Source organism: Bos javanicus, chromosome 11 (assembly GCF_032452875.1).
Source record: "Bos javanicus breed banteng chromosome 11, ARS-OSU_banteng_1.0, whole genome shotgun sequence".
In the NCBI taxonomy this organism is placed as follows: Eukaryota; Metazoa; Chordata; class Mammalia; order Artiodactyla; family Bovidae; genus Bos; species Bos javanicus.
This window is the reverse complement of record NC_083878.1, coordinates 73,238,099-73,256,457: the sequence shown is the minus strand read 5'-3', so window position 1 is coordinate 73,256,457 and position 18,359 is coordinate 73,238,099. Positions and strand designations below refer to the sequence as shown.

Sequence of the window (18,359 nt, the reverse complement as noted above, 5' to 3'; positions counted from 1 at the left end):
TAATAATTATATAATGAAAGAAAGCTAATTAGAAAATCAGGTGCAAAATCCAAATTACTTTAGCTTTGTTTCTTTAGTCTGTAGTATCAGAATGCCAATATATCATAATGAAGATATGTGAGAAATATTATCTGTCATGGGTAGAGAAGGAATAATACCTGGATTGTTTTTGAACTTTGTAATAATCTCCTTTTATGGTGTGTCTTCTTTGATTTTAAAATAACAAACTATGCCAAAGCCTTTGACTGTGTGGATCACAATAAACTGTGGAAAATTCTGAAAGAGATGGGAATACCAGACCACCTGATCTGCCTCTTGAGAAATTTGTATGCAGGTCAGGAAGCAACAGTTAGAACTGGACATGGAACAACAGACTGGTTCCAAATAGGAAAAGGAGTTCGTCAAGGCTGTATATTGTCACCCTGTTTATTTACCTTCTATGCAGAGTACATCATGAGAAACGCTGGGCTGGAAGAAACACAAGCTGGAATCAAGATTGCCGGGAGAAATCTCAATAACCTCAGATATGCAGATGACACCACCCTTATGGCAGAAAGTGAAGAGGAACTCAAAAGCCTCTTGATGAAAGTGAAAGTGGAGAGTGAAAAAGTTGGCTTAAAGCTCAACATTTAGAAAACGAAGATCATGGCATCCAGCCCCACCACTTCATGGGAAATAGATGGGGAAACAGTGGAAACAGTGTCAGACTTTATTTTTCTGGGTTCCAAAATCACTACAGATGGTGATTGCAGCCATGAAATTAAAAGATGCTTACTCCTTGGAAGGAAAGCTATGACCAACCTAGATAGCATATTCAAGAGCAGAGACATTACTTTGCCAACAAAGGTTTGTCTAGTCAAGGCTATGGTTTTTCCTGTGGTCATGTATGGATGTGAGAGTTGGACTGTGAATAAGGCTGAGCGCCGAAGAATTGATGCTTTTGAACTGTGGTGTTGGAGAAGACTCTTGAGAGTCCCTTGGACTGCAAGGAGATCCAACCAGTCCATTCTGAAGGAGATCAGCCCTGGGATTTCTTTGGAAGGAATGATGCTAAAGCTGAAACTCCAGTACTTTGGCCACCTCATGCGAAGAGTTGACTCATTGGAAAAGACTCTGATGCTGGGAGGGATTGGGGGCAGGAGGAGAAGGGGATGACAGAGGATGAGATGGCTGGATGGCATCACTGACTCGATGGGCATGAGTCTGGGTGAACTCTGGGAGTTGGTGATTGACAGGGAGGCCTGGCGTGCTGCGATTCATGGGGTCGCAAAGAGTCGGACACGACTGAGCGACTGATGTGATCTGATGGTGTGTCTTTTTTGATTTTAAAATAACAAACTTCCTTAGCTCAAATACTTTAATTTCAGCCTTAGCAAGTTTTCAGTAAATAAAAATTGACCCTAAACCTGGAAAGAATGATAGCATAGTACACTAGTACTGTAAGTTACAACCTCTGAAACAGTCACAGTGGGGGTGGGGTGGGGTGGGGCGGGGCGGGTACTGGGCAGAGGCTTTGAATTCCCTGAGATTCTACTTCACATTTCATATGTGTGCACATTGGTGTGAGGTCACAGGCAAAGGAACCATGATTTTTCAGTAGGTTCTCAAATGGTTTGGAACATACCCCCCAAAAGATTAAGGATTGCTTGATCTTTAGAAGACAATACAGCTGTTGAGAACTTTTACTTTGGGACATTACAGAGCAATTTATGGGTACCAGATTAGCCCTCTGGCCATAAATAAATAGGAACCTGAACAAAACACATAAAACAACTGTTTTTGGATATTTTGTAACAGTCTAGGCAGGACTGCATTCCCTGTGAGAAGGTATGTAACATTCACTCCTGCTATCTCCCAGGCTTGGTTTCTGAAACTAGATTCCAGTTAGAATCTAAGAAGGGTGAGGCAGTTTTGTTGAGAGAAAGAGATAGAAGTCAGAGAATACAGAGACTGGGGAGGTTGGTATTTGCAGGGGTGATTACCATAGAAGATTGAGTTACAGGACAGTGAGATGCAGAGATAATGCAGAGGAGTTCCTTTGACTCTGGCTGGAACTCTGTAGGCTGGGCAAAAAACAACTATTAGAGGAAGGACAATTACCAGAGACTTGCTAGAATATTGGGACTTCACGTTTGGTTGGGAGACATTTCTAGTTTTGACCAGCCAGAATGGAGAGACTTTGTTGAATATCAGAACCATTTGAGAGAATCCCCAGCAATGGCAGTCTTTAAGGATAGAGTCAAAATAACTTGAGAAGAGGCTACTTAAGCTCCACCTTAAAACTGTGCTGAAAAACAGGCCTCAGAAGGATTCAGCTGATTCTCAACTAGCTGAACAAATCTCAACATTTAAGGAATCCATCTATTAATAAATACAAAACGTTCAGCATTCATCCAGAATTACTAGACCTATGAAGAAATAGGAGAATGTAACCCTTAACTAGGAGAAAAATCAGTTGATGGAAACAGACCCAGAAGTGACAGAGATGATGAATTTTTAAGATGGAGCTAAGTTAAGGAATTGAAAGGAAGCGTGAACATGAGAGAAATGTCACAAGTAAAAAACTTCTAGAACAGAAAAACATAGTATTGGAAGAGAAAAATTCAGCTGATGGGCTTAACAGCAGATTAAAAGAAGAAAAGACACTGCAGAAGAAAAAAATCAGCGTAAGGTAATAGGAACTGTCCAAAATGAAGCACAGGGGGAAACGTCTCGGGGCAAAAAGAGCCTCAGTGACGTGTGGGACATTATCATCAGGTGGTCTCATATATATGCATTTGGAGTCCAGGATGGGAGGTAGGGATGTTGTGGTTGCAGAAAAAGTATTTGAAGAAATAGTGGCTAGAAATTTCCCAAATACCTACGAAAACTTTAATCCCGAAGATCTTATAAAACTAGGAAGGATGAGTACAAAGGCACACTGAAACACATCAGTGGCTAAAAACCAAAGAAAAACCTCAAGAGAAGCCAGAGGGGAGAAAAAGACCATATTATAGTTGCAAAAGAACAACGATTACAGCAAATGTTGATTGTTATTAAACAATGTAAGCCAGCAAATGAGCAACATAACCACACAGAAGGAAGAAAAAGATAATCAAAGTACCTATTCTGATTTGATATTGTAAGACTAAAGATAAAAAGGACTGTAAGTGTGTATTTTAGTATATCTGATTTCTAATAAGGGTATGGGTTAGCAAGTCAAACTATATACTAAGATTGAACATATCAGTAAATATATTTTAGATAATGAGAGCCAGGTTTCTAATTGTTAAAGAGGTTACAGGTAAGGAAGGAAGAAGACTAGAAGGAACTCTGATGTTGAATTGGAATCAGAAATATCAGTATAAACTGATGGTTTTAATGTAGATGCATTATGATGGTTGTGGAAATGCAGATGGATTAGCATACATGAATATGTTTTCTCTGTCCTGTGGAAATGCCTAGAAGAAGCAGTGATGTGCCAGTAGCAGTGAGCATATCTAGTGCCCAGATCTTGGCCTCTTCATTCAATTTTTCAACAAAAGGAACCAGGGCTCATGAAAGAACTGACTGATTTCAGAACTGGATTATAGGAAATCCAAGATGATCCTAGAGCTGCCAGAAAACAAAGATGTGCTCAAAAAAGGATGGGAGTTGTCAAAAGGATGTAAGACTCAACTTGAAAGAGCTTCTGATGTCTAAAGTTGGAATTAAATAATTTTAGTATTGCATTATTATCAATAGAATAAAAACATCCTTTAGTCCATATTGGTATGTGTTCCAACAAACAAATGATAGGTAAGTAGAAGGGACAAACTGTAAGTGAAGAATCCCAGTTAGTAAGTATAAAACAATGACTGAAGCAAAATCACTCGTAAGCGAATACTGCAGTGATTATTGTTACAGGCAGTCCAGGGATAGAAGGTAAAGTCAGTGGGTGAAGGTGTGATGAGAAACATTGGCATAGTCTCAGAGATACTATTGATTACAATTTCTCTAAGAAGTTATTGATTACAAAGGGAAAAACAGTAAACTGAGAGTGAGAGAGACTGTGGATACCACTCGCACCAAGTTATTAAGGTTAATGTCACAGAAAAAAGATACCCGTAATATATACTTCTTGATACAATGAACCAAGAAAGGCAGAACATTACATCTGTCCTGTTTTTGTGGCATTCTTATAAAAAACAATGTATAACTTTACTCAGTTATGAGGAGACAGCAGACAAACCCAAATTGAGGGAGACTGCTACTAAAATCTGACCAGTATTCTTCAAAAGTGTCAAGGTCATGAAAGACAAGAAAAGATTGAGTAACTGTCACAGATTGGAGGAGGCTAGGGACACATGACAGCTAAATTTAGAGTGGGAACCTGGATTGGATCCTGGAATACAATGACATCAGTTAAAAAAAAAGAGAAAAGACTGGTGGATTAGAACTGTAGTTATATATTAATTGCTTTGTACCAGTGTTCCTTATTTTTGATGCATATACTATCAACATTAGAAGAAGCTGCATGAAACGTATAGGTAAACTCTGAGCTATTGTAACTTTTTTGTAAAATAATTTCAAAATAAAATGTTTCTTAAATCTACAGTTTTCCCAAAATGGGGGGAAAGAGTGGTAGAAACAGAGTAAGCCAGAAGACAATAAAATTACATAGTTTTTTCCTTTCAAGTTAGAATTCAGTCCTAACAAAAATAATATTTAAAAAATGAAGCCAAAATAAAGGCACTTTCCAGTCAAAGCTGAGAGAATTTCTTTTCAGCAATCTTGAACTATTAAAAATGTTAAAGGAAGTTTTTCAGGCTGAAGAAAATAATTCATCTACACAAAGGAATGAGATTAAGAAATGATAAATATGTGGGAAATATGCAATACCTTTTTCTTAAATTTTAATTTCTTTCAAAGACAGTTGGCTATTTAAAGCAAAAATTTTTTATATTTTGTAGGATTCATATTTAGGGAAATGTGGAAGTGTAACACATAGAAGAGAAACATTTTTTAAATAGTCCAGTCATAGGAGAAAGGTGCTTCCCTGGTGGCTCAGTGGTAAAGAATCTGCCTGCAATGCAGGAGATGTGTGTTCAGTCCCTGGGTCAGGAAGATATGGAGAAAAATGGCAACCCACTCCAGTATTATTGCCTGGGAAATCCCATGGACAGGGGAGCCTGGTGGACTGTAGTTCGTGGGGTTGCAAGAGAGTCGGACATGACTTAGCAACTAAACAACAGTAGGAGAAAGAGGAAGTGTACTTGTGTATTAATACTAGAAGTGGTATAATACTGTTTGAAGGTAGACTGTCCTAAGTTAAAAATGTGTATTATAAATTGCTAGCATAACCATTTTAAAAAATTGTTGTTCATTCACTAAGTTGTATCTGACTCTGAAACCCCATGAACCCCATGCAGCACATCAGGCTTCCCTCTCCTTCACTATTTCCCCGAGTTTGCTCAGATTCATGTGCCTTGAGTCAGTGAAGCCATCCAACCATCTCTTTATCTGTTGCCCCCTTCTCCTGCCTCAATCTTTCCCAGCATCAGAGTCTTTTCTAGTGAGTTGGCTCTTCACATGAAGTGACCAAAGGATTGGATCTTCAGCTTCATCATCAGTCCTTCCAATGAATATTCAGGGTTGATTTTCTTTAGGATTGACTGGTTTTGATCTCCTTGCTGTCCAAGAAACTCTGAAGGGTCTTCTCTAGCACATAGTTCAAAAACATAAATTTTTTGGTGCTCAGCCTTTATAATTCAGCTTTCACACCCATACATGATTACTTTAAAAACCATAGCTTTGACTGTATGGACATTTGTCAGCAAAGTGATGTCTCTGCTTTTTAAAATGCTGTCTAGGTTTGTCATAACTTTTCTTCCAAGGAGCAAGCGTCTTTTAATTTCATGGCTGCAGTCACCATCTGCAGTGATTTTGGAGCCCAAGAAAATAAAATTGCCACTGATTCCATTTTTCTACCATCTGTTTGCCATGAAGTGATGAGACCAGATGCCATGATCTTAGTTTTTTGAATGTTGAGTTTTAGGATGTAGAAAAATTGAATGCTCATACATTGCTGGTGGAAATGTAAAATGGTTCAGCTGCCATGGAAAACAGTGGTTCCTTAGAAAGTTAAATCTAAAATTACCACATGACCTAGAACTTCCACTCCTTAGGTATAACCCAAAGAATTCAAAAGAGGTACTGGTATATACAAATGTACATGCATATTCCTGGGTATTCTTTACCAAGGCCAAAAAGGAGGATGTGGTCAAATGTCCATCACCAGATGATTGGATAAGCAATTTATGATCTATATGCATGTGGTGGAATATTATTCAGTCATAAAAAGTAATGGGGTATTGATACATGTGACAAGTGAATGGACCTTGGAAATATGCTAACTGAAAGAAGCCAGACACAAAAGGTCATGTTACGTGCTTTCTTTTATATGAAATACCCAAAAGAGGTAAATCTATAGAGATAGGATGCAGACTGGTGGTTTCCGGGGGAGTTGGGGTTGGGTAATGGAAAGCCAGTGCTTAATGGGTATGGAGTTTCTTTCTGAGATGATAAAAGTGTTTTAGAACTGGATAGAGGTTCTGCCACACAGTATTGTGAATATACTGGATCATTCACTTTAAAATGGTAAATGTTATGTTACGTGAATTTTCCCTCGATAGAAAAATGGTTGAGTGTGTATGGCCTTATGGCCTAGAGTCAAACAGACATGGAATTGAGTCCTGGTTTTTACCATCTGTTAATTCTGTGACCTTTAGTAAATTACTGTTAAGTTTTCTTCTCTGTAAAATAGGCATATTAGGGACATTCCTTGGTAGTCTAGTGGTTAGGACTAGTAGTCTAGTGGTAGTCTAGTAGTCTACTGCCAGGGGCCAGGTGCGATGCCTGGTTGGGGAACTTAAGATCCTAAAACCTGTGTCACATGGCCAAAATGAAATTTTTAAAAAATAGGCATGTTGGTACTTTATCAGGATTTTTGTTAATGTTAAATGAAATATTACACGTGAAATGCTTAGAATACTTAATAATTATCCAGTAAACATTAGTGTTAATTGATTTTTCCTTTGCTGCTGCTGTTGGTTTTTATTTTATTCTCCATTGATAGAATGGAAATAATAGTATGGACTAGAATTGTTCTGATGGTTTAATGAGATATCCATGCAAAGGGCTTAAAACAGTACCTAGTGTGTTGTAAATTTTCAAAGTGTTTACTAAGCTATTTCTATTAAATGAAAGGATCTTGGAACTTTTCTGCATTTTGCATTTGGAGATCCAACCAGTCCATTCTGAAGGAGATCAGCCCTGGGATTTCTTTGGAAAGAATGATGCTAAAGCTGAAACTCCAGTACTTTGGCCACCTCATGCGAAGAGTTGACTCATTGGAAAAGACTGATGCTGGGAGGGATTGGGGGCAAGAGGAGAAGGGGACAACAGAGGATGAGAGATGGCTGGATGGCATCAGTGACTCGATGGACGTGAGTCTGAGTGAACTCTGGGAGTTGGTGATGGACAGGGAGGCCTGGCGTGCTGCGATTCACGGGGTCGCAAAGAGTCGGGCACAACTGAGCGACTGATCTGATCTGATCTGATCTGAAGGAAGCTAATGTGCATATTGGAAAATAGCCTTTTCAAAATTTGTGCTGTTACGACTAGTGAAGTGAATCGCTCAGTTGTGTCCAACTCTTTGCAATCCCATGGACTGTAGTCTACCAGGCTTCTCTGTCCATGCGATTTTCCAGGCAAGAGTACTGGAGTGGGTTATGACTAGACTTGGCCTTATAAATACATCAGACTAAGCTACTTTCAAAGGATTACAGGTGTGCAATTCTTATTTCCTCTTCTGGTGTGGTGAAACTATTGATTGTCACTTGTAAAAACCACAGATACTGATTATTTAGCTGTAAGTTGTTAAACTTTTGTTGTCTGGAGTTTATTATATAGGTTATTTCTACTTGCATTGATTACCATTGATGTGTCATCAGAAGCCGGGCTTTGGAGAACTACTCTTTATAGTGACTAGAAGTTGCAGTTATTTTTCTTGCCATTGGATGGTGCTTCTATAGCATCATTAAAGCAAATGTTTTGGCTGATACTTTCTCACTTTCCTGAGCAACTGAAAATTGATAAATGAGCTAGACTGTGGTAAATTGAAATACCCGTTTGAACTGGATCCCAGGAGTCTGTAAAAAGCGAGGATTTCCTCTAGTATGTTTTTACGTAAGCAAAACCTGGAGAGAAATCTCTGGTTGAGTTAAACCCTATGATTCTGTTCTAGTCTGTGGTAATTTAAGAAATGATAGTGTTGCAGGAGAATCTGATTCCTCCTGGCAAAATCTTAAAGGATGATAGGTTTCCCTAGCTTCCCTTGGCAACTGAGCTATCAATTCTGCTCTGATCAAATTGTATCAAAAACTTTTCTGTTTTGTCTTCAAGTGTAGGTTTTTCCAACCTATGGGGGTGTGGAAAGTGCGTGACAAAGGTATTAGAAAAGTGCACAGTTGTAAAAGTTGTGTTTGAGAGTGACTGTTAGAAGAGACTGGAGGGAATAAGACAGTAGGGGTGGCTTGGGGCTGTGCTAGAAATTCAGTAATCAAGTTGGAGTGCGTGCACAGTAGAGAGAACATTGTAAACATACTTCCTCCTCTGTTAACCTAATCTTTATTTCTATTAATGTAATAAATACTTGCAGAGTTTTAGAAGTTACACAGTAGTTCAAGACAACAACAGCAGCAATAAATCCTTGCCCCATGCTCACTTGTGTGTTAACTTTTCCCAGTATTCAACCCCATATTCCACTTTTTTTTTTAAAGCTACTTTGAGAAATTTTCTCTTGTTATGAAATGTGAGAAGTAAATTCTCTGATAATATGAGACATTGTTGGCACCTCTCCCTTTATCTTCTCAAATAGTTAGTTCTGCTACTGCTAAGTCGCTTCAGTTGTGTCCGACTCTGCGCGACCCCATAGACGGCAGCCCACCAGGCTCCCCCATCCCTGGGATTCTCCAGGCAAGAACACTGGAGTGGGTTGCCATTTCCTTCTCCAGTGCGTGAAAGTGAAAAGTGAAGTCGCTCAGTCGTGTCCGACCCTCAGCTACCCCATGGACTGCAGCCTTCCAGGCTCCTCCGTCCATGGGATTTTCCAGGCAAGAGTGCTTGAGTGGGGTGCCATTGCCTTCTCCTTATAGTTAGTTCTAGCACAAGTTAACTGCTAAGCCAAGTAGTGTACTATAATTGTGTTTCCTTTCTTGGACAGCTTTTTGTTTTCACTGTATCTTACAGTCCCTTCATTGTTACATTTGCTTAGATTTCAAGGGACCATTCATACTTTATCCCAAACTCTGCAACGGAATTACCAGACGCTCTGAATTCTTCTTTTCATTTAAATTTCAGTCATACCATTTCATTCCCTTCCATCTTAGGAGGCATACCTCTTGGACCCTTTCTCTGCATTTTGTCTTGTTGTTTTCTGTATTCTTTTTTGAACTGGTGGCTTCTCTTGGCCAGTTTGAACTGCCCTTTACATCAGTCTTTTTTTTCCTCTGGCCATGCTATGCAGCTTTCAGGAACTTAGTTCCCAGACCAGGGATTGAACCTGGGCCACTGTAGTTAAACCATCGGACTGTCAGGGAATTCCCTCCATCACTCTCTCTGCTGGATTTCTTTTCTTCCTGTTCTTGGTAAAGCAACCTCTCCTCATAACTGTTTTAGAAAATACATGGAAACTGAATATTTTGAGATCTTTCATGTCTGGAGATACCTTTATTTTACTCTCTCATTTGATTTTGGCTGGATATAGATTGAAAATACTTTTTATTTACCTTTTTGTATTCTGGATTCTAGAGTTGTTCAGAGTTGTTGTTTTTGATTATTTAATATGGCCTAGTTTGTTTCTCTACAAGCTTTTGTATATATTATTCCTGAAATTTATCTTTAGCCATGGAATTTCATGATGGTATAACTTGGTGTAGATATTATTTTATTAATTATGCTAGGCGCTTGGTGAGTCTTTCAGTCTCAGATTCCTTTGATTCTGTTTCTTTGATTCTGTCATTGCATGGGGTCTTTGTTGCTGTGCGGGCTTTTCTCTAGTGATGGTGAGTGAGGGCTACTCTCTAGTTGTGGTGTGCAGGCTTCTCTATGTGGTAGCTTCTCTTGTTGCAGAGCATGGGCTCTAGGGGGCTTGGGCTTCAGTAGTTGTGGCTGTTGAGCTCTAGAGCACAGACTCAGTAATCGTACTGCACCGGCTTAGTTGCTCTGAGGCATGTGGAATCTTCCAGGATCAGGGATCGAACCTGTGTCTCCTGAGTCGGCAGGCGAATTCTTAGCATTGAGCCACCAGGGAAGTCCTTTCTTGAACTTCTTGAGTTAGATGTCAGCCTCTGGTTTGATCTTCTGCCTTGACATGCATGTCTCACGTATATTCCATTCTTTGTCGTTTTGTTGTATTTTCTGGGATATCTCATTTTTCCCTTACAGCCTTTCTGTTGAATATATTATTTCTGCCTTTTTAATTTCCGGGAGTTTTCTAGTTCGAATTTCTGTTCCTTCCTCCCCACTTCCTTCCCTTCTGTCTTGTTCTGAGACGATAAAAGGAGGAACTATATCTTTTCCTCTGCATTGCCCCCATTTCCTCCAGGTTTCCTTTTTTGTTTGCTTGTTATATTTCATTGGGTTAGTTGGATTGTTCAGTCCTGTCAAGAGTTGGTCTTGACAACCAGGTCATTTTAGGATTTTTTAGGATTTTTTTTTTTTTTCAGTAATTCCCAGAGAAACAAAAATACAGGCTGTAGACATAGTTTGAGGTTTATAAATGTCAGACAAATGGCCCTTTTTTCCTTTTGATTGGGTGTAGGAACAAATTGAACGGAGAAGGCATTGGCACCCCACTCCAGTACTCTTGCCTGGAAAATCCCATGGACAGAGGAGCCTGGTAGGCTGCAGTCCATGGGGTCGTGAAGAGTCGGACACGACTGAAGTGACTTAGCAGCAGCAGCAGCAAACAAACTGAAAGGGCTTAGCTAAGATTTAGTTGGTAAAAAGAGCGAGACAGGTTCTTGGGGATCTATAATACTTTTGCGTCATGTACTTTGAAACTCTGTGTTACTAGATGCATAAACATATAATATTTTTATGCCTTCTAATTCATTGACATGTTAATCATTATGAAATGACCCTGTTTATCCCTGGTAGTACTCTTTTCTGCAAGTTATTGAAGGCGATGGTTCTTTGCTAATAAGGAAACATCTTTTTATTCTTTTGCATTAAAATATTAGATATTAAAATTTTCTTTCAATTTCCTAATTGTAAAAAAGCTATATAATTCTTTTCTATCTTGGATCTTACATATGTTTTAAATTGGGCACTTTGCTCAAAATTGCATACATAGTAAATTTCCAGAACCAGACATTTTGAAAGCGTGTTTTTATGCCAATTAAATTTAGTATAGCCATATTCAGAGCCATAGATACAATTTACCTTTTTTTTTCCCCCTGTGTTGTAGGAATAGACTTTAAGATCAAAACAGTTGAATTACAAGGAAAGAAGATCAAGCTACAGATATGGTAAGTGATTCTAATTTACTTACTTTATGTGGTAGAATGCCAAGTTTCCTGAACGTTAGACAGTGAAATCCTTCCTTGTCAACTGTTTAATTCTAGGAGACTTCCCTTTCCAAGCCAGTAGTCAGGTGACCTTTCAGTGATGTTTATTTATTTATTTATTTAATTTTATGTATTTTTTAAATATAAATTTATTTATTTTAATTGGAGGCTAATTACTTTACAATATTGTATTGGTTTTGCCATACATCAACATGAACCCGCCACGGGTGTACATGTGTTCCCCATCCTGAACCCCCCTCCCACCTCAGTGATGTTTTAAAAAAAATTGTCATGGACTTTGGAGTCCATGAGAGCTGACTTGAGTGTTTTACCTTTTCCATTTATAGTATGAACTTGGGTAAGTTACATACCACTGTGAGGCCCTTATATCTTCACATGTAAAGTGGAGATAATATCATTTATCTTAAAAGATTGTTACAAGGATTAAACGAAGTAATCTATGTAATGCCATTAGCACAATACTTGGCTCGGGAACACCATATAAAAATTAATATAATCTTTTTTTTTTTTTTGGTTTAGAGGGTCTTAAGCTAAAATATTTGTTTTCCTTAGTGTGTATAAATCTTTATAAGCTTTAGCATTATTTTCATTAGTTTGTGAAGGGTTTGACCCATTGAAGTATTAAAAAAATTCTTTAAATTTGCATTCAAGTATGTATCATAGACTTTAAAATTATAATATCTGTATTTTCAGTGAATATTAGGTGTTCACAATGACTTGTGAGATGTATATTATTCCTTCTCCCCTCCTCCCCCCAACAGTCTTATTGAGGTATAACTAGTAATACAGTAAACCACCCATATTATAGTTTGGTAAGCATTGACATATGTATAAATCTGTGAAACCATCAACCACAATCAAGATAACCAACATATCCATCACCTCAGGAGTTTCCTCGAACTTCTTAGTAATCTCTCCCTCCTGCCTATCCCTGGTTCCCAGGCAACCACTCTCTGCTTTTTGTCACTATAGACCAGTTTCCGTTTTCTAGTACTGTATACAAATGCAGTCATGTAATGTGTTACCTTTCTTTGTCTTTTTTGAGAAGGAGGAGTCTGGCTTCTTTACTCAGCATTATTATTTTGGAAGCTATCAATGATTTTATGTGTAGCAGTAAGTTCATTGCTTTTTATTGCTAAGTTGTATTCCATTGTTAAGATATACAACATCTTTATTCACCATAAAGCTGCTACAAATGCTTCCTTTTCTCTTGAATTACTCCTATTTTATAGATACGGAGATGGAGGCATTTTGAAATAGTTTCAGAAAATAGTTTTGTGTGTGTATTTTTTTTTTATGAAAAACTATTTCAAAATAGTTTAAACAAAGGTCTTACAGGATGTTAATAGCAGAGCTGGGAGGCATTACATGCTCTGAACGTAAGGTTGGGAGTGACATTCTTAATTGCAGTACTGCCTCTTCTAAATAGTAGTTTGTCGATTGATTTTGTCACTCTTTCCAGTAACTGTCATTCTTCTTTCTTCATTGCCAGTCAACAGTTGTGTTAAATTTGAACTCATGTTATCTTTGGTAGTTGGGATTCCCTAGTGGCTCAGAGGGTAAAGCATCTGCCCTCAATGTGGGAGACCCAGGTTCCATACCTGGGTCGGGAAGATCCCCTGGAGAAGGAAATGACAACCCACTCCAGTACTCTTGCCTAGAAAATTCCATGGATGGAGGAGCCTGGTGGGCTCCATGGGGTCGCATGGGGTGGGGTCCATGGGGTCGCAAACAGTCGGACATGACTGAACAACTTCACTTGTTCACTGTCTTTGGTAGGTAGTGTAATTGGATCTATCGTGGAATGGTTATGAGGATTAGTAGTCCATGTAAAGCGCTTGGAGCAATCTTCAGTGCATAATTCAAGAAATCAGATGTTATTATTTGGGGATCTCCCATGATGAGTTTAAAACCCTAAAAATAGTAACATATTTAGAGGAACAAGCTAACAAAGGAAATTGCGAAGTCGTAGTTGGAGAGTTAGAAGGAGAATTAGGAGAGGACATTGTCTCAGAATCCAAAAGATAGTTTCAAAAGCTAGGCATAATTAGAAGTGGTATATGTCTAATCAGGATGTCTTCATTACCTCACCATGTAATTTGAAGTCCAGTCTTTGTAACATCTTTCAAATTTAATAAAAATGTTTTTAAAGATGAGAAAGCATTTCCTAAATTTAATAGTTCTCTGAAGCCCAGTCCACTTGATCATTGTTTTTTTTTTTTCTTTTCTTCTCTTTAGCTAGGAAATAACTCAGCAAATGAAATGTCTCATATATAATTTCCTTATAATTAAAATGATCTCAAGGGAAAAGATGTCAGTTGTTTAGTATTCTGAATTTCAACCAGCCCCTCCCATCCTCCTTTATTTATTCTTAGCCTCAGGTCTTATTCAGACCGTGTCCCTACAAAACGTTTGTCGTTCAAGCCCTCTCTGAAGCTCTGCCTCACTGATTGGCTCTCTTCTTAACTATACAGGGAATACAGTTAGTGTTTATGCTGATAATTTTCAAACTTGTTGACAATAGTTAAGATACATATTACATTGTGACTCAGTATGCTTGCGTGTATGTGAGTGTGTATGAAGCAGAAGCAGAGCCTGTGTGTTTCCTCATGCAGTGTATCAGACCTTTGCCCTGCTAAGTGTGCTGTTTCTCCTCTACACTGTGTCCTCCACAGACTTTCCCTTCTGTGTCTTGACTCCTGACTTTGAACATTTTCCCCTTCCCTCATCATTTTAGTCTCTAGCTTTTAGAAGTGTAACATATTAACTAATACTTGGTTTTAAAAAGAGCCTTCCTCAGAAGATGCTTTTTTGAAATAGTAAATCTTCCAGTATAGCTTTCAAGATTAATATAGAAAAGATTACTGCTGTTTCTATAAGACTCAAGTATAGCACAGAAGTGATAACATTTATAATTTAGAGTTGTTTAATTTTTTACAAAGTTTTAATAGAAAGTGTTTCCTTCCAAACACTTTGGAAGGAATATTTGCTGTAGTTTAGATTTTCATGTATACAGATGACTGCTTTTAATTTGAACTATGATTTGCTTATAAAGACCAGAAATGAGTTGACTGGTTAAAATTTGTGCTTAATATAAGAGGTTAGCATTATGCCAGCTGATTTTGTTTCTTTGCTTGAGTTGACGTGCTTGTTAATATTCCAGGGAAGAAAAAAAAGTCTTGTAGCTCTAGGTTAAAAGATCTGGGATATGCACAGTGTTTCAAGAAGGCTTATAGTGTGAAAAACCCCATTACTCATAATTTATAATGATTGTTCTAAAAATTCAAAAGGCTATTCTCAACTTAAATGCTTTGCTTCAAAATGCTGTGCTACAAAAAAAGCACAGGGATTTTTATCTCTTTAGTTTGAATGAATATATTCAGGTTCTTGTTTCAGCATGAAAAATTGTTCTATGATTGAGTATTTGTTTTGGAAACTGTCTTTAGACTGTGCTACTAAAGCTGTGTATTTTTTTCTTACTTGAGTGATCTTCACTTCTTGCTTTCTTTCCAGGAATCTTTCAGTTTAACTGTTGCATAAGGGTCTCACCTGTCCTGCACAAGTGTGTGGGCTTAAAATTAGCTTGTTTGGCTGATAGAGAAGCAGCTGGGGCATTTTAAATCCTGGATCTCTAGAAAGTTTCTACTGAAGTATCTTTGACTCACTACATTTTCCAGAGTAGTGAGGAAAACAGTGAGTTACTTCAAGTCTGCCTTTTTTCTCTCTCTTTTTCTTTTTTTCCGTTTTTGTTAATTGTTGAGGGAGGGGAGGTGTCAGAAATGTTTGCCACTGTCAACATCTATATCTTGTACCAGCAACACATTTTAGCATCAACACAGTTAGCAGAAACCAGTAGTATCATATTGTAGAGGAATTGACCGTTTACCTACATGAAGTGTCAGATACGTGAAAGTCATCTTTGAGTCTTCCCATTCCCTTAACCCCAGCTTTCAAGTTAGCAAGTCTTACTGATCCTATCTCTAAAATACGTCTGGAATCCAAATGCAGTTTGCTGTCTCCATTGCTATCCCTGGTCCTCCATTACCTTTTTGGACCATTGCAGTAGGCTTTTAATATTCTAACAAGTCCGTCCTTCGCCTTTGCCTTCTTCCAGTACTTATCCCAAGTAATGGCCTTGGTAACCTTTTTGAAATATAAATATGATCATGGTTATCTTTCCTTCCTCTATTTATAGCCATTTTGACTTTCCATTGTATTTCAAATGAAAACCAAAGTTCCAAATCCAAGTTCCTTTCCACAGTTTACAGAGGAGGCCCCTGCCCGTTGTTCCGACCTCATTTTTTGCTCCCTGTGTATATAGTCTCTACCCTCAGGTGATCTCCTTTCAGTTCCGTGGACACAGCAAGCTTTTTTCTGGCCTTTGTACATACCTTAACCCACCCAACTGTAGCTAGACTAAGCATTCTGAAGTACCACTCCATTCCAGAGGCTTCTCATTTCAACAGAAATAAATTTTAAAATTCCAGTTTCTGGCTACAGTCCCTTCTGACTTCATCTCTTACCAGTTCTGCTCCAACCACTGTGGCCATTTTTTTCCTGTCTGCAGGAAACGTGTTCCCGTCTTCAGGCCCTTGTAATTCACCTGTTCCTTCTGCTTGGAATGCTTTTCATCAGATCTTTGTGATGCTGCTATCTCTCATTCAGTCTCAATTCATTGTTACCCTCTGAGAGAGGCCCTGCTTGATAACTAGCTAGAGCCACCCCAGTCCTTTAGGCTAGGGGTCCCCAATCCCCCTGACATCGGTCTGTGGCCTGTTAGGAACTGGGCTGCCCAGCAAGAAGGGATCAGTGGGTGGTTGAGCAAGGGAAACTTCATCTGTATTTACAGCTGCTCCCCATCACTTGGATCCTGAGCTCTGCCTCCTGTCAGATCAGTGACGGCATTAGGTTCTCATAGGAGCACAGACCCTACTGTGAAAGGCACATGCAAGGGATCTAGGTTCCCTGCTCCTTATGAGAATCATCCCCAAACCAATCCCACTCCACCTCACCCCCAGTCCATGGAAAAATTGTCTTCCATGAAACCTGTCCCTGGTTCCGAAAAAAGGTTGGTGGCCGCTGCTTTAGGCATGATCACGCTTATCTTAGTTTATCTTTGTCATAGTATTTTTTAGTATTTAAATTTACCACATTTAAAAAATGTGTTCATTCTTATTCCCCCCACTAGAATATCAGCTTTTTGAAGGTAGGGATCCCATCTGTCTGATTTATGGCTATATAACTACTCCCTACAACAGAGCCTAGCAGATGCAGATGCTGAATATATATTTGTTGACTGAGTGACTGATTGATTTCTGTTCATACTTTTCACTCAACCTTCAGTATCACCTCTAGAGAGAGGACTGCCCTGATTATACTATCTAGATTTCTTCCTCCCTCCTGTTTATGTCATTCTTGATCGTTCCACCCTGTTTACCTTGTTAGCATTTGTCACAATTTGGGATCATATATATTACTTGTTCCTTTCCCTGACTGGAATGTAATCTCTGCAAGGGCAGTTATCAGGCTTTGTTTGACTTTTGACCCTTTTTGGAAGATGAAGATGAGCATAATTTCAACTCATGGTATTTTGGGTGTAGAGAAATTGCGTATCAGTGAGGAAATCCAAGTCTTGTTAAAATAAAACTCAGTGTGGACTTTCCTGGTGGACCAGTGGTAAAGAATCCATGGTCTGGGAAGATCTCACATGCTTCGGGCAACTAAGCCCATGCACCACAACTATTGAGCCTGTGGTCTAGAGCCTGGGAACCCCAACAAGAGAAACCACTGCAATGAGAAGCGTGTGCACCACAATTAGAGAGTAGTCCCCGCTCGCCACAACTAGAGAAAGCTGATGCACAGCAATAAAGACCCAGCACAGTCATAAATAGGTAAAAATTTTTTTTAAAAAACCTCAATGTGAGAAATTTAACATCTTAATTTTTAAAGTAAAGAATAGCTTCATTATGTTACCAAAAACATAAAGTCATGAAATTTGAAGTCTCTGCTTTGCCGAGCAGGTTAATGTTGTCTCTGGGCTGTTCTAGTGCTGTTAGTGCCGTACTAAAAATAACTGTCATAATAGCATACAGAGTACACAGCTTCCTTGACCCTGTGTGTGGGTCTAAACTATTAAGGAAATATGCTATTTTCATTCTAGGAAAGTATCATTCCATTCATTATGTGTCAGTGGGAAAAAATAGGGATTTATAACAGTCTCTTAGCTGTGCACCTATTATTTTATGTAAGGGAAATTCTATTGTCATTGATTAATAAGTTCAGAAACCTAATTATACTACATAGGCAGAGAAGAAAAAAATTTTAATAGAGGAAAACTGAGTGGTTTTTGACAACAGGCTTAAAAAAACCTGTCATATGGGACGTAAAAAGATAATGTGAACACGCACAATGTGTAATTGCTCTTCAGATAAGAAACACCTGCTTTTGGTGATTGGCGTCAACCAGTCTTTAGACCTGGGTGTATGTGTATATGTAAACCTAAAAATAATTTGACTGAAACAGCTGTGGCTGTTTGTTCCTCTAGGCTGCTGCTGCTGCTAAGTCGCTTCAGTTGTGTCCCAACTCTGTGCGACCCCATAGACAGCAGCCCACCAGGCTCCTCCGTCCATGGGATTTTCCAGGCAGGAGTCCTGGAGTGGGGTGCCATTGCTTTCTCCGGTTCCTCTGGGCAAAGGGTCACAATTAGCCTAAAGGTAGTGAGACAGGGACTATCTAGTTTGAAATAAG

The 18,359-nt window shown here is 38.7% G+C and overlaps 1 protein-coding gene across 1 annotated transcript in view; it reads left to right on the top strand.

Moving 5' to 3' along the window:
* Positions 1-18,359, top strand: part of RAB10 (RAB10, member RAS oncogene family) — a 66,970-nt gene that overhangs the window by 35,264 nt on the left and 13,347 nt on the right. The window contains exon 2 of the mRNA XM_061433083.1: positions 11,492-11,552. Coding sequence (XP_061289067.1) covers positions 11,492-11,552 — 61 coding nt within the window. The remainder of the gene's footprint in view (positions 1-11,491; positions 11,553-18,359) is intronic.